The following is a 17,466-nucleotide window of genomic DNA, read 5'->3' as shown; positions in this document are numbered from 1 at the left end:
AAAATGACTTCTGTTTATTTTTCAAGCACATGCCTCAACAAAGTGTAAACAAGTCAGTACAAGAAGTATATAACCGGCATTCATTCAAACAGTATCAATAATATGAAAGAAATAACCTATGTACAATGTATGTGCGAACGTGTGCACCCGCTTGTTTTTTTGTTTTCCATAGGATTTCAGCAGGGTCATGAGAGTTAGGTAGCCCAGTGGTAAAAGGCCCAGGTACATTATGGAAGCCAAGGTCTAGTGTTCCCCGCCTTGTTGGGATATTACTAAAAGCGGCGTAAAACCATACTCTCTCAAGGTCGTGAGGGATTCTGAGATCGCATTCCGTCGGACTCCGTCGTTACAAATCCCTGTGTGATTGTTTGGTTTGTCGTTATACGGCACATTATTCCAGCTATATTTCAGCGGAGTGCAGATAATAGCGTGTAGTCTGGGCCAGACAATCCAGTGGTCAACAGTATCGGTCTATGATTACACAGTGCCATTTAGAGAGTGGACACGTAGCGGACGTCGAGGTAGCTGCACGGGCTGACTTTGTGTGCTGGCTATTAGGTGTTATCCCAAATATGACATATATTACAGCATCGATCTACGCAATTAGACGTCAACCAAGTCTGTCCTCGCATGACAAGCAAGGGTTGCTGAAGATCCATTCTAAGCTGGACCTTGTCGGGTTAGCAATCGATTAATGGACTAAACATCATGTCACACGATAGTGAGTGACGTATTTTGAGATATGAGTGATATGAGTTTGAATTCGGTTTCTTTTGTAAGTTCATTGCTTCAGTCCACGGGTATAGACATCTCTCAAGTTAAATAACGTACACGCAGGGATACTATGCAAAAACACTGGATGGTATAGAGGTCGACTTTGATCTGAAATATCGTGGAGGAAGGTCAGTGGCGTATGATTTTGACGAATCTGTTTGTTAGTATGTACAAGAGCTCTGACAATACCGACATATATTCTGTCACAAATACGAAGTTCCCATTCTGCTCAAGAAGATAAAATGATCTGTCGGTACAAATGTTTGTACTATGTTTTGTGAGTTCACTGGTTAAATATAATATACATTTTATAGGGGTCCCATGCACATAGGTGTGCCTGTGAGTTTACATGTGTGTTTGCACGTATGCACGAAGTTACCAACGCTTGTGTGTCTTTTGTGTGTTCGCGCGCGCGCGCGTGTGTATACACATGAGTGTATATGAGTAAACATACGCGTACATAGGATTACTAACAAGATCGTCATGACAATAATGCTTTCCACTGAAACAATGTTAACATTATTCTTGTTAACAGTTATGACTTTGCTGGTTTTATATATAGACAACACGAAAAAGCATATTTGGGACTGAATTCAACTGAAGACCAGTAGAACAGAGTATCTTGTACAGCTTCTCAGTTACAGAGAGTCCATTAACCCTGTTCGATAACCCTGAAGATGTAAAACATTGACACAGCACGCATTATGGTTGCTTCACGAAAAACTCGCCTATTCAAACCCAGGGAGACACCCAGGCATTAATAAAGGGCATATTTCAAAAGTCACAGAGATAGGCAACTTGTTCGTGTAACAAGAAGTCCCAAACACATTTCAGAAACAAATGTCAGGATGTAATGACCTTGATGTAAGGTGTTTGGTCCAATTTCTTCAACGTTGATGGCATATGACTGAACAACGCAGTGTTAAGGAACCGACGAAGGGACTGAGACAATGAGATCAATAAATTCGTAAAGAAAAGTAATGTAATTGAACTTTAGGTCGCCATATCCCCACATCCTTTTGAAGCAACTCGATGGCGTGGATTGTCGTCTTCGGGAGCACCGGTGTAAATTTCGGATCTGCAGATATGGTTACTCTGAATCTTTCTTCTTCCTGTTTTGAGCCTGGACAAGATTGTAATATGCTCCTTTCAGAGCTAACAGATCTGTGTGCGTACCAACTTCGATTATCTCCCCTTGTTTTACCACCGCGATCTTGTCAGCGTTCTGGACAGTGGACAGTCTGTGAGCGATGACAATGCAAGTCCGACCTGCTCGGGCCCTGTCCAGTGCCTCCTGGACAATCTAAATGGAACAAAGTCATACTGAATGACTCCACAGAAAAGACAAGAGATTATATCTCAAACGCACGGCTGATGTGCAAGATATAAAGTGTTTTGGGTTTATAGATTCCTATAGATTCATATTGCGATAAATATACAGAAGCTAATGATGTGAACGGGGCTGATTAATCTTTCTTATGTAACACAACTCGCCATTTAAATGGAGGATTACTTATCCCACTGTTCCTTGAGAAAAGGCGATTATGACTATGCACGAAGAAAAACAGGGATCGTAAGCATAGTGGATCACAGGGTACTCACACAGCCACCTGCAGTTATTCACATACTCGGGGGCCATAATAGTAGATTTGTATCATTATATTTTTAAGAGTGAACTATTGTGAATACTGATGAAAACAATTGACATTTTCAGTGAGTAGAATAACATGTTATTTCACTGAGTATAATATCACCTTTGCAGACTTACTGGAAGTCTCGATCATTTACAAACAATGAAGAAACTATAATAAATAGAATATTTTGCTAATGTTGTCAAATAACATAGATTTCACTGTGCCACACGTGAACATATCAACTTTGTCAGACCCCTATGTCTTACAGCTGGTCTGAGTAAGATATTCACAAAATTATGTTTCACTGGCATGTGTTTAAAAAATATTCCTTAAGAGTGTTCGGGTTGTTTTTAAAAATGTCAAACGTCCATGGGAAGAAGGTTTGTGAAACCTGTGAATTAAACTTAATTAGCACTCAGCGCTCACTCACCTTCTCGCTCTCAGTGTCCAGGGCAGATGTGGCCTCGTCTAGAAGAAGCACCTTGGGGTTCCGGACGAGGGCCCGAGCAATGGCTACTCTTTGTTTCTGTCCACCAGAGAGTTGCGTTCCTTTGTTTCCAACGTTTGTGTCATACGCCTGGAACAAAGTGTGGTATTTTTGAAACACGAATACTTACACATTGTTCAGTAACTGTACTATGTGTGTTTCCCTATGTTTCCAAGAAATACCCACACTTAGGAACTCGTGGGTATGTAACATAGAAAGAAAAGGCCATAGAGTTCGCTATATGGGTGAGTGAGTGAGTGGGTGCTTTAAGCAGTGTTCCAGCAATATCACGGCGAGGACACCATAAATGGGCTTCACACATTGTGCCCACCCATGTATTGGGATCAGCCTATTCTTCCTGATATGCAGGAATGAGATGTATGAACAAAAACAAATCAGAGCACATTATTTATGTTTGATTCTTTCCGACAACACCGTACCAGAGGTAAAGATGCGATGAAGGAATGGATGTTTGACATCCTGGCTGCTGCTATAATCTCATCCATAGACACTACACGGGAGTTGTCACCGTAGGCGATGTTCTCTGCTATGCTGCAGTCGAAAAGAATCGGTTCCTGTGATACCAGCGCTAACTGTGATCGCCACCACTTGAGATCTAGAGTGGGGATCGGGGATTTGTCGGCCTTCTTAAAAAAAAAACACAAATCGCAACAAAATAAATGACCTTTGTTAAATGTATTTACTGCTCAAATGTTCTTCCTGACACTCTCATCATTAACAGTATCAATGTCTCAAATACACCAGTCTGTTTTCTCAATTTTTGTACGGCTACGCTAGGCATGCTCGATCCGCTTATTATCTAGCCAATAACTGCGACAATACAATAATATACATATAATTGGAATCACCTGTCTTACCGACAATGCAACATTAATCTGAGTGAGTGTGTTGGGTTTTTGCCGTTTTTAGCGATATTCCAGCAATAGGACTCCGGAAAATGGACTTCCACATTGCACCCATGTGGGCAATCGAACCCGAACCAACGCTCTAATCACTAGGCTACCCCACCGCCGCAACATTACTCTGTGAACATAATAGTTGCACGTATAACACTTTCTACATCTGTGCCACGACACTCCCATGGATCCCAGGGCAATTAACACCAATACTACAGTCAAAGGCGTCGATTCTCGATGTGTAGAAGCCCTATCATTTCAGTATGACACTAGTATTTCTGTGTGTCTGTCCATTATTCAACGATTGACTATTTTTTGGTTCGGTGCATTGAGGTATAAGTTAAAAAGCCGAACCTGGGACTAATTCAGTTTTAAGACAAGTGAGAGTAACAGCCAAACAAAGTTCATAAAAGGTGAGCATTAAGGCACGATGTGTGAAAAACTCAAACGTAAAGGACCGGAAACAAAACAATCAAGAGGTTGCAAGTATTTCAACATTTGTTCCTGACAATGGAAAACCAGATGAATGGAATAAAATACTTTCAGGGTCTGAACATATAGAGCAAACGGTCGCAAGGACGATACTGAAGATCCACGAATGTCGCCAAGACGTGACGTAATTGTTCCACTCGTATGGAATGAATGTAATAAGGTCAGGCGCGTAGCAAGTCAATAGTTTTCATGTAACCCCGATAGGTCACAGCCCATAATGTTAAAACAGTATTTAAACAACAATCATTTGTAAGCCCGAGCTTTTTTCATAAATTGGTAACTAAGCCCCTGAACATGACCAGTTCAGCAATTCAAAATGCAGAAAACAACGAGCATTTAATTATTGAAGGTTGTTCTGTCACATAAAGCTGCCAGGTATAGTAAACCTCAGTGACCTTAACAGCGCACTTACAGTATAACACCCTCATTCCCAATTCGGTTACATCTACCGTCAGCCTGCTATTTACACGACAGCCCAAATTCACATACCCTATGTCCCACTCTGACTCGTGAAAATGCGGGCAAGAACAGGTCTTCAGCAACCCAAGCTTGCAATAAAAGGTGACTATGTTTGTCGTAAGAGGTGACTAACGTAATCAGGTGGTTGGGCTCGCTTGACACACGTCATCGGTTCCCAATTGCGCAGATCGATGGTCATGCTGTTGATCACTGGATTGTCTGGTCCAGACTCGATTATTTACAGACAGCCGCCATATAGCTGGAATATTGCTGAATGCGGCGTAAAACTAAATTCACTCTTGCCCATTCTGCCCCAACTGACCATCGCTCCTTTTTCTATATTATAGAAGCGCTCCATGAGTTGTATAGTGGTGCTCTTCCCGCAGCCGCTGCTGCCCACCAGGGCTAGAGTCTCTCCGGGCTGGACATCGAAACTCAGACCTTTCAGGACAGTCACGTTCGGCCGAGATTTGTAGCGGAAATGTACGTTGGTTAGAGTGATCGACCCACTGTACTGATCCTACACAAACGAAACATGGCATTGGTATGAATCGGATCATTTGATAAGGTAAATAAACGTATAAACGATGATGTTATGGTGGAATGTTTAGAAGTGGCCAACGGTACGGGTGAAGTCGTGGGTGAATAGTTCCAGGGATTTGCCACCAGGTATGTAAGATCTGACTTGATAGGTTCAAGTGAGGATAAATACGACCCATCCAAAGTCTCGACTCACATAAAGCCTATACTGTATGTTATGCATATATATTTTGTTACATCGAAGATGAATTACTCCAGTATCAGCATCAGTTGCGGAAACTCTTGTACAAATAAGGCGCCTGTTAAAAGTTGCGTTTTGGTGTAAGAAATCGCAAATTTTCATTGAGTTTCATCTATCGGGACAATAATCTTTTCAAAGTTACCACTTTGGTTTACAATGCACTAGTTTGTGTGTAAACAATACCTTCAATTAGTATGGTATATTTTGGAGAGCAGTTGACTAAAAGTGTGGCTGCATTTACACTTGTGAGTCTAAATTTTAGATGGGTAGTATGCCTTATCCACAACGATATCACTGGGTGTTCTGAAAGTCTGATCAAAGATACAATATGAAATGTGTTCATAATGCACTTTATTATGTTTGAAACTTCGCTTGTGCTCCAGAGTATGCAAATCATCTTACCAGAGTCTTTCCTTTCGAAGTCGTTGTGCTTATCTCCGGTTGTCTATCCATGACAGCAAACAGGCGCCCAGCCGCCATCTTGCCTTTTGCATAATCTTTAGAGGAAGACGTAGCTCTTCCACTTTGTTGGCCCCCAAACACAATTGATGCAAAAACTCTGCAAAGATATCATTGGCGTACCACAGTACAGCGTCACCATTCTGTATGTTCAAAACACGAACTGTGGGACTCAATCCAGTATATGTAAGGCAATGTGAATGATCTACTGTCTTTATCAAAGTTGCATCCGACTCAGGATAGATCCAGGCCATGTTTAAAGACACTCTATTCATATCCAGACTGGGGCGAAAAATGAAACCTTTTTAGGGAAGGACACCTCAGAAGACGCAGTGGATTAAAACTGAAGGAAAGTTCTAGGGACAGTAACTTCTTTATTGCAATGGGTACGACCGATATTTGACATACGTACTAGGTAACACTGTTATCAAACACGTGATACAACATTAAACACACACACACACATACACACACACACACACACATACACACATACACACACACAAACACACTCAAACACATACTTAGCTGCATAGTGAGTTTATACAAGAGATAAGGTTGATGTACATTGGATAATTAGTGACTAGAATAGTTGTACAGAATGACGGGTTGAGAATTGAGTTAAGTTCATATAGTGATGAGTTTGAGTGAGTGGGTGAGTTTAGTTTTACGCCGTACTCAGCAATATTCCAGCTATGTGGCTGCGGTCTGTAAATAATCGAGTCTGGACCAGAGAATACAGAGATCAACAGCATGAACACAGATCTGCGCAATTGGGAACCGAGCCTGACCACCCGATGTCGTTAGTCGCTTCTTGTGACAAGCATTGTCGCCTTTTATGACAAGCATTGGTTGCTTCTCACTGTTCGACCTTCACGGGTAGTGATGAATTTGATGCACAATGAGATGATAATTTGTAAGTAGGTTGAAGTACACTAATTTGATTACAATGGACAAACGGAAGCCAGACGGACACGGGATGTGTGGATGGAATACCGGCAGTCGTCTTTCATTAGGTTGTGATAGGCCACGGAGATAAAATAGCTTTTTGTGGGTGGTTGTACATACACGAAAAGGGAAATGGCCAGTTGATAGTTTGTTCTTACCTGAATACATTGAAAAACTGCATTTCTCCAGTCTGTACCAGATATGCTCCATATGTAAATGCTGCTGCGTAAGCGAAATATAGAATACACTGGGAGAACCCGTGGGCAAAGCCTCGGATGTGGGACCTCTTCACGCCAGCACTAGAAAAAAACCGAAACGTTCATAAATGGAACTGTCATTTGTACCCCATAAACACCCTTGTTTAACATCATTTGGTGGAATGGGATTGGCTGGTCAGTTGGTTGCAATAGTGATCTCCTTGTACTCTGCTAAGTATCAGTCACATGCTTGTCTGGTCGTGACAAGGCGATATGCATCTTACAAGAAACTACGAAACGAAACAACGGACACACACACAAAATATCTAATCGTCAAGGCGTAACATATTTTAATCGATGTTTTCAGCTTGAACGTTTTCATCACAAATCCTACAACGAAAGTATCTAACCGAAAATGTTAGATAAAATGAAATGAAATGAAAAAACTCTCTTAAGTAAATATAACATTAAACAAACTGAAATTCAATCATGTATGTAACAAACATGCAGTCGATCCGAACCACTGCTTCATGGTTCACTGAGTGGTTCGTAGTTACGTAAACAGATCATAGATGAATATTGTCACCTACTTGCATATTTGGTTAATAATGTCTTCATATTTGCCTACAAAGACTTTCTCCGAGTTAAGCGATGCTACAGTGCGAATGCTGGCAGTCGTTTCAGAACAGATCTGGAACAAAATCACACAAAACGGTGAACAGTTATTGTCATTACAGTATGATTTTGAACTGGGAGCGACTATGCTTGCCAGAAGAGGCGACTAACAGGATCAGGTGGTCAGGTTCACTGACCTGGTTGACACATGTCATCGGTTCCCAATTGCGCAGATCGATGCTCATGTTGTTGATCACTGGATTGTCTGGTCCAGATTCGATTATGTACAGACCGCCGCAATATAGCGGGAATATTGCTGAGTGCGGCGTAAAACTAAACTCACTCATTCACTCACTTGAACTGGGATCAATGTCACAGAAAAATGTATATTTAGGTCATAGCTCCAAGATACAGATTTCTCTGCAAAGATACCATTTTCGTACCACGGTAGAACATGACCATTCCGCATATTTTTTTTCCCAAAAAAGGAAATATGTGACTGAGTTTTGTAAATGTAGAACAATGTGAATGACATATGATTATATTTCACGTGATCACAGTTGGATCCGACTTGGTATAGATCCACGCCATGTCAGACTCTATCCATATCATGACTGGGGCCGCCAAAAATTAAACTTTCTGGGGAATGAAACCTAGGAAGGCGCAGGAGCATAAAACTGGAGGAAACCCAAGTTCAGCGGATGGTCAACTTCTCTATTGCAATGAGTGCGACGTTTTGTCGTATCATTGTGAACTTAGAACTATGTATGAGAACAGTATATTATACTTCCGTCACATGATCCTCAGAGGGTACGTACGTCCAAAAATTGTCAAGTCTATGTGAACTGACCAGGCTTTCTAAACGTAGCATTCTTGTTGTTTTAATTTTGACTAAGTTTTCCAACAATAACCAGCAGCTGAAGGATTGTGTAACTCCAACTGGGGTCCATGTAGATAGCAAAGGTACTGTAAATGACAACGGTCCCTAGTATGGTGATCTACCCTCTATTGTTGGCGATCTATAGCCTGTTTTCATATTGTATTGTCTAAATAGTGATATTAGTTTTAACCTTCCATGCTAGTTTAATTTCAAACTGTGATGTTCTAGTTGTTTTACTGTCCTTTGACAGATTTTTACAATATGCATATATCCCATTCAAAAGTTAAATGTTCTCGTCACGATATGGCTGAGATATTGTCGATGTGACGTTAAATATTAACTCACTCACTCACTCCGTCACACGATGATCAGCCTCATCTCCATCCCACACCACAAACTGTAGAATATACGTCTCTAATTAAAGTAACGCACAATTGCCAGAATGTTCAATTCTTCGATTCCAAAAGTATACTGAAAGGCACAATAAAGGTAATAATGCGTATCAGTGGAGAATTTGAACCTATTTTCTTAAACATCCACCGGAAATCAGGTATGAGGAAAACACGAATCGTTGTCGCATTTTCCAAATAAATTGAAGTTGAGAGTAGAAATGGTTTTGTTAGTGGAAAGGGAAGAGTTCGCACAAACACAACACTGGAATCAAGATCCATATGCATCATTCATGCGTTCACTTGTTCACTTTGCATCATTCATTCATTCAGACATAAAGGTCAGTCGTTCACTTGTTCACTTTGCATCATTCATTCATTCAGACATAAATGTCAGTCGTTCCCTTGTTCACTTTGCATCATTCATTCATTCAGACATAAATGTCAGTCGTTCACTTGTTCACTTTGCATCATTCAGTCGTTCACTTGTTCACTTTGCATCATTCATTCATTCAGACATAAAGGTCAGTCGTTCACTTGTTCACTTTGCATCATTCATTCATTCAGACATAAAGGTCAGTCGTTCACTTGTCTACGGAACACAGCAGCTTTCTCTAGTGATTAACAAGAGGTCAATGACAACAAGTCATTGTCCGTTTACATAATCTGTCCCAAGTATGGTGATCTACCTTCAGTTGTTGGCAATCTATAGTCCGTTCTTACATGATGTTGTCTAAAATAGTTTTCTGCTTTTAAAATCACATGCTAGCTAGTTTTTGCTAACTATTTTATTTTTGTGATGATCTAGCTATTTTATAATCCGTTGATGATTGGTTCTTTCAATACTTATTTTCTACTTATTGTGTATCTCCACTATATTCCTGCAATATTGCCGATGTGACGCTATATTTTAACTCACTCTACATATTCTCCAGGTCGGCAACGTTTGTTTCGGCTTTCAGTATATTTCAGAATCACTACCAAATAGTGATGATACCAGAGGTTTTGCTTGTTCCACAAGACGAGCGTGTTTTAACCCCCGTGCACGACATGCACGATCGGCATGTCTCCAAGTATGCGAGATCAGTTTCCCCTTTCATTTTTGACGAGAGGCGCCGTAACATCGAGGGTGTTATGTCGTCCTTACCTTTCCAGCCTGCTCGACAGATTCCTTATCAGCTTTGGAGAAGCCTTTAAATATCCGCCCTTGAATGACACCGGCTCCAATCATTACTGGCATGAAACAAAGAATAGTAAGAGCCAGCTTCCAGCCATATATGAAGGCAATCACCAGGGCAGCACCCACGGTTCCAAAAGCTTCCAGGATGGACCCGATCTGAGCGACGGTCTGGCGAAGAAACAAACCATGAAACAATATACGTGTTCGCCATTGAGACAGTGGAGTAGTGTGATGTCTCTTAGCGTCATTTAGAAGTTGTTACAGACGGCCAAGATATTATGAAATAAATTTCTTTAATCTTTTCCACACAACGTGTTACGAGTTACGCCGTGTTCCAAGCCTAACTACCGCAGAGGAGGGTAGTTGAAACATGTCAAGTTTAGAATTTGTTATGGATGGCCAAGATATTTATGGATTAAATTTCTTTAATCTTTTCCATACAACATTTCGGGGTTAGTTTGTTAGGAGTTCTGCCAAACTACAGCGGAGCAGTGCAGTTGAAACATGTCAAGCGCACATGGAATAAAACTTGGAATCACTGCACCTAGCATGATCATGGTAACGTGCGTTGCCAGCATCAAAACATGGCGACTTTTAAAATCGCACGAGAATGTAGGTAACTCAACCGGCATGCAGACTATTAGTTATCGACATCATCGCGCGATCATAGAAATGCTGCTTCATCAACACATAAACATTACTAAGCAAATTCAGTACATTCAATGTATTTGAACCATGAAGGTTTATCAGTGTGGTAAACAATTTTGATTGTATACACGTGTGACTGCTAATTCGAGGCAAATAATCGCCAAGCAATATAACTGCCGCCATGTTTGGATGCTGGTAAAGCACGTTACCAGCCTCACCTTATATTAAGTACAGAGGTAATGTCGCGAGAGTGAAGATACGTTTAATCACAAGAACAAAATGGCCTATTGGAAGCATGTGCAGACTGGTCAATATGGTCTTAAGAATGTACACCTCGGATAAGCTATATTTATGGGCTGGTTCTTGTTGTTCATATATTCAAACTATATGGCGACGGTCTGTAAACACTGACCAAAGTGGATTCAGGGTATAATTGGTCTTTGGCATCCCATGCTTGCCATAAAGGCTGCTAACATTGTCTTAAGAGGCGACTAACGGGATGAGGTGGTCAGACTCACTGAACTGGTTGAGACTTGCCATCGGTTCCCAGTTGCTTAGAATGATGCTCATGGTGTTGATCACTGGGTTGTCTGATTCAGACTTGATTAGTTAAAAACCTCGGCCACCTTGTTTGAATATTGCTGAGTGCGGCGTATACCTAAACCCACTGTAAGTTATTGAGTGTTGACTAGACAATCTAGTGATCAATCCAGTGATGCATGAAGATAGATGAATGCAATTTGGATGCGATTATGTATTAAACGTCAGGAAGACTGGCGAACGCTTTAACCACTCGGCTATCCCACAGCCGAACGATATGCAGCAAAACGAAGTAGTTAAAACCTACAATAATATTATTTACCCGTAACGTTTAAAGTTATTTTGATTTATCTGAAGAATCTTCAGTACTCACTGACTGAAGAACCTGAGCGTCTGCCGCGAGTCGCGTCGTAAGGTAACCCACTTGATTCCTCCTGTCATCGAAAAAGTCCATGTCCTGTTTGGAAACAATATAAAAGTTATCACACATGGTTGGCAAAAGGACAAGCTCACGCATAATGCTATCCCATCGTCCACAATACAATTACATCGTAATACCTTAGGATCGTACCTGGTTCACTATGGAGGCAAAGACGACACTTCGAACACGAGCAGTTAGGCCAGCGCCAGACTTGGCGAAGCAGAATGCCTGAAAACAGTATCATACACAGGTAACACATCTTGCCTTGTTACAGCTTACATTTCGAATTACGTCCTGGGACTATTCCATGTTTGCATTACCTCCCCTTGATCGTATATATCCACAGTCTTTCATTACACATATTACAGCAGTCGATGAAACAACTTAAAGTTGGCGAATGTTTGAAAGTCTGTACCTGGGAAGGAATAGGGAAAGATGATGCCGATTATACTACGAGTCACTGTATTCCCGAATACGCAAATCGATGATCGAGATGGTGATCATCCGATTGGTTGGTCCAGATTTGATTATTTACAGGCTGCCTCCATGTAGCGATGACGTGAACAGCGAAGAGCGTAATACCCTATGCATCTCTCAACATATTCCTGCATCTGTGCCCATGTCAAAGCAGCTCTGACGTTATCCGTTGTGGATGTTGCTGTCTTTGAGTGGTGGCTAAACCTTGTGGTTAAAGCAATTCGCTTCTCACGCCCGGGTTCGATTCCCCATTTGGATAAACTGTGTGAAGCCCATTCTGGTTGTCTTGCCATGATATTACGGGAATAGTACCAAAATCGGCTTTAAATAAAACTGACGTATTCACATATTGTGGCTCTCGGGAGTCATAGATGTCTGACCTGAATCACTACAGAGGGTCATACACATATAGCTGTTCACTGACTGGCATGTCCCTGTACGCTGCAGTCACGGACGCTTGTGCCTTAGGCATCGAGGATGTCTGACACCGACATGTACAATCCTTGAAGAGCGTAATAAACTCGTACAGCTCTTCAGTGCCTGTTACGCATCTGCACGCGTAGGTGCCCGTGAAATCACGACTGTCTGGCCTATAACCCCGGAATAGAGTCATATCCACACACAGGGAACCAGCTGTTCACCGACTGGCATGTACTCATACGCAATCTCAATCTTGACCACGTTAGGACAACTCCAGCTGACCGGTACACTGCAACACTTAACGTCGACTATGTTTTCAATATGGCCTTAAATTGTACTTGTCAAATGTTTGGTTGTGATACAACGAAATCAAATTAACATAAAACATAAAAACATCTTTATTGAAGTGCATGTAACATTTCGGTCAAAATAGTAACACCGTTATCAAACAAATGATCCTCTCCCGGAAAACCGGAATATTACTGAGTGCGACTTTGAACAACCAAACCAAAACAAAACAAATATGCATACCTAAGATGTTGCTTGTCTGAACGATAGTGTGTAGTAACACAGGTGAAACGGATCCTCAGTTCGTGGACTTTCAGTTTACAGCACTGCTTAAATCAGACATTGTGGAGAAATATGTCCCAGACATAAAAGTTGTGGGTAGGCGACGAGGTACTCACCTGCAACAACTTGGCGATAGCGTTGATGAATCCTAACACACCGAATACACAGCACATGATGATAGTCTGACGCATCTGTTCTTCAGGAGAATCTCTAATGCCAAAGATCTATGTGAAAAGAGAACATATTGTGAAGGTGTAGCAAATGAGTGAATGAGTGCAAATGGGAACCGATGACATGTGTCAACCAAGTCAGTGAGCCTGACCACCTGATCCTGTTAGCCCCTTCTTACAACAATATTAATCGCCTTTTGTGACAAGCACGTGTTGCTTATCGCCCATTCTACTCTTCACGGGTAACTTTTCGACAGGAAGCTGACTCTGGACAGAAGAAAAGGAATTCTTAGAGTGATATCTTACTCGAATAAACTCTGAGATCAGGAAGGCAGCCACTGGCATCAACAGGCCAGAAAGAGTGGCAGCAAGGCTGCCAAACAGCAGGAATAACCATTCCGGAGCGTTGAGACGAAGAATCCTCTTGAAACTCGCTGGTGGAACTGATTCGTCTTCCTGCAATATAGATGTATTCTTTTCATCAATATCAGCACTACAATGCTAATTCAGCAATGAGATGCATTATTTTACCACAACTGCCCATAATAGGTGTGAGGGGTGATTGTATTTAATATATACTGGGACTCTCTATTATCACGGACTTTCTATTATTATTATTAAGTGAGCGAGTGATTAAGTTCAACTTTACGTCACAGTCAGTAATATTCCAACTATGTGGCGGCTGTCTGTAAATAATCGAGCCGGGACCAGACAATCCGATGATCAACAGTATGAACGTCTATCTGCGTAAATGGCAACCGATTACGTAAAGAAATTCACCGCAGCATTTATTTCAATGAACTTTCATGTCTAATCGTAACAATATTCAAGCATTTATCATTCCAGTCACTTCTGTGGCATTTGGAAACTTCTATGACCCCTATTGTCATTACATCTAACATGAATCAAAACGTCAAGAGCAATCGTGCAACAAATAGACGATCATTTGCATATCTTCCTTGTTGAAAATATTACAAGAGTGAGTGAGTTAATATTTGACGTCACATCAGCAATATTTCAGCCATATCGTAGCAAGAACATTTAACACTGAAATGGAATATATGTATATGATAAAAAACTGTCGCCGAAGGAAATAGAACAACTGGAATGTTACTTGTTGATGTACAACTTGCGTGGAAAATTAAAACTAATATCACTATTTGGACAATATAATATAGAAACAGGCTGTAGATAACCAACAACAGAAGGTAGATCACCAGAAATATAACAGGAAGTGACGTAATGGCAACCTCACTCTGCGCACGGCAGCAATTTGTATGGTACGTTTTAAGGCGGCAAGACGATACTTTGTTACGTTGTCGTACCCTGTATCCAAATGAATAGAAGTTTTAGATGTTTTTGTTAGTAACATGACAATATTACTAATGTCAATGAAATTGCTAGATACGTTTTGGCAATAAAATTATCTAGATTCATCATACAGTGTCATTTGCTTGTTCCGCATGCCACAGTAAGAAAATAGCAATACCGCGGTAATACAGAGTTGCTTCAAGTTCCGGGTCAAACGAAATAATCGGGATTGCCATGGTATTGCGGACGGAACTGTGATTATGTGGCACATTGTTTTTGACAGAAATTGAGATAGATTAAACATGGAGATTAAACATGAAATGATGATCAATTCAAATGTCAGTAGCCATCATGATCCCGATGGCGACATCATTAACTACCGTGATATAACCAGCGTCATGACTGAAGGCTCAGTTCGCTATGTGAATGGCCTGCCCGTGTGATCACGCCTTGTGAAAGGCCACACTTCGCCAGTAAGGATATTAACTGCAGAGATCCACGCTATCGAGCTAGTCCACGCCTCCGGAGACATATAGATTTTAATGATATGCTAATTGTAATATGTCGCATTCTAGAGACAAGCTTTGGTTTAGTTTAGATTAGGGGTAGCATGGCTTAGGATCAAATCTGGTCGCTCCGTTTGTTGTCCTTGAACATTTAGCCTATGAGTGTCTCATTTGTCATTTTCAGTTTAACACTAATGAGAGAGAGACAAAAACTACTTGGTTTTTTTTTTCGTTTTTTCTGTTTGTTTTTTTTTTTTGTAAGTGCAAAGGTCACCGAATGTGATATTTCTAACAGGGATTGCGTGGTAAAATTAATTCGTTTTGAATTACTACCAGTAAATTTCAAGATATTTTGTCTGGCAAACGGAAACGTAAGACAAGTCAATATTTAGAATGATTAATCATGGTTCACATGTATGTTTTTGGTGTTTTTCGGTTATAATTGCCGCACCAGGGAACCAGTTTGACCTTGTATGCTCCCGTGACCCGGAAATAGTAGTCGATCAACACTCCGCACGCAAGTTCTTTGTACTTTTATTTGAATGTTTGTTGATAACAGGATCATCACTTTATTTTACACTGAACGTGAAGATGAGAAGCATACGTCTGTGAAGCATGTATAGTATTCCCAGAAATTATTGAGAAGCATGTTGCGTCATGTAACTCATTACGTTTATTAACTTCTGGCGTTTTACTTACATAAACATGTTAAAACATCATCCTTTTACAGTCTCAGTCTTGTTTTAGTACTTTGTTAGACCTCCTCGCTCAGCAAAGCATGCCTGAATACGCCTAGGCACACTACCCATCAAAGTTTGTAGGTAATCGTGTGACAGGGTATCCCAATATTGGACCACCTCGGCCTTCATATCTTCAATATTTCTCAGTCCCTTTTGGTTTATTCTGTCCTTCATGACTCCCCACACATTCTCAATTGGGTTTAGGTCTGGGCTGTAACTGGGCCAGTCTAAAACTTGAACATTTTCGCCCGACAACCACTGTTTTGTGTAGCGCGCAGTGTGTTTTGGGTCATTATCATGCTGGAAAATCCAATCATCTTCATACAATGTTTGTGCTGTCAGAAGAAGGTGACCATTTAGAATGTCAACGTATCTTTCTTTTGTCAAGTTTCTCGTGAAAACACACAATGGCGTCACTCCGCGAGCCGATATGCCACCCCACATGAGAAACTTCGGGCTATGTTTTGGTCGCTGGTAGATAGGTTTGACAGCATCTTTGGTCCAAATTTTCACACAATTAGGGAAAAGCCAAACAGAACTTTCATCGGAAAAGAAAACATTATCCCAATCTTGATTTTCATGAGCTCGACACCAGTTTAAACGTTTTTCGTTTTGTGCATCTTTCATCAACGGCGAGGGAATTCCACGTTTTTTCACCCAATTAAGTTACTGTAATTCCTGCCTAACTGTTTCATTGCATACCTGAGGACTTCCCCTGCTAATCATTTCATTTCTGATGTTCTCAACACTTTTCAATTTGCCCCTACTCACAATTTGCCCAAGTCTTCGGCGATCCACAACACTGAATTTCCTAGGCCGACCTGCCCCTGCTTTGTGCTCTATCCCGGTTCCTGTTTGAATATTCTTCAAAGTTCTGTATACTGTAGACAGAGGAATACCATGTCTAACAGCCAACACTTTAGCATCAGCCTCACCCCTTTCAAAATCATCTAGAATGAGCTTTCTTTTCTCTCTAGCTGTAAATTCTGCCATGTCAACACAGGAAGCCGTCTGCTCAGACAAGGGAGATAACTCTTGACATAATGAGCTGCCGTCTAAGCCTTCAAGAGTTGTCTCCCTTATTTAGTATGCTTAGTGCATAGTGAAAGCCCTTTTTCCAATCTTAGCATCATTAGAAAAAACAACAAAGATTTTCTCAATAATTTCTGGGAACACTGTAAATGTTGACGCTGGTTTGTTTGCTTTCTCACTTGGTCCGACGCAACAACGTTAACGTTTACAAACATGAGGATCAATAACAGGTGCGCGGTAACCTTCGTGGCAACCTTTGTGTTTCAAAATAGCATTCTCCCTTTATTTATTGTAGCGCATATTAGCAAATGCAAAGTGCATATGTAACGTATTATACACCAAAATCAATATCAATTACAGTTGCACATTAACGTATGGATGATTTAATTTATCACATGTATGGCAAATGTATAGCTCTC

General features: G+C 40.9%; 1 protein-coding gene across 1 annotated transcript in view; it reads right to left on the bottom strand.

Moving 5' to 3' along the window:
• The window catches only part of LOC137256226 (ATP-dependent translocase ABCB1-like), a 40,750-nt gene continuing 23,284 nt past the window's right edge, over positions 1–17,466 (bottom strand). Inside the window, exons 14-25 of the mRNA XM_067793949.1 lie at positions 13,765–13,914; positions 13,405–13,512; positions 11,972–12,049; positions 11,774–11,857; positions 10,180–10,380; positions 7,739–7,839; positions 7,110–7,250; positions 5,947–6,103; positions 5,086–5,283; positions 3,336–3,542; positions 2,839–2,985; positions 1–2,077 (exon numbers count right to left, since the gene is read on the bottom strand). Of these exons, the coding sequence (XP_067650050.1) occupies positions 1,865–2,077; positions 2,839–2,985; positions 3,336–3,542; positions 5,086–5,283; positions 5,947–6,103; positions 7,110–7,250; positions 7,739–7,839; positions 10,180–10,380; positions 11,774–11,857; positions 11,972–12,049; positions 13,405–13,512; positions 13,765–13,914 (1,785 nt within the window). The 3' untranslated portion in view covers positions 1–1,864. The remainder of the gene's footprint in view (positions 2,078–2,838; positions 2,986–3,335; positions 3,543–5,085; positions 5,284–5,946; positions 6,104–7,109; positions 7,251–7,738; positions 7,840–10,179; positions 10,381–11,773; positions 11,858–11,971; positions 12,050–13,404; positions 13,513–13,764; positions 13,915–17,466) is intronic.

This window comes from Haliotis asinina, chromosome 11, assembly GCF_037392515.1.
Source record: "Haliotis asinina isolate JCU_RB_2024 chromosome 11, JCU_Hal_asi_v2, whole genome shotgun sequence".
NCBI classification, from domain to species: Eukaryota; Metazoa; Mollusca; class Gastropoda; order Lepetellida; family Haliotidae; genus Haliotis; species Haliotis asinina.
The sequence above is the reverse complement of the archived record's forward strand: the minus strand, read 5'-3'. Positions and strand labels throughout refer to the sequence as shown.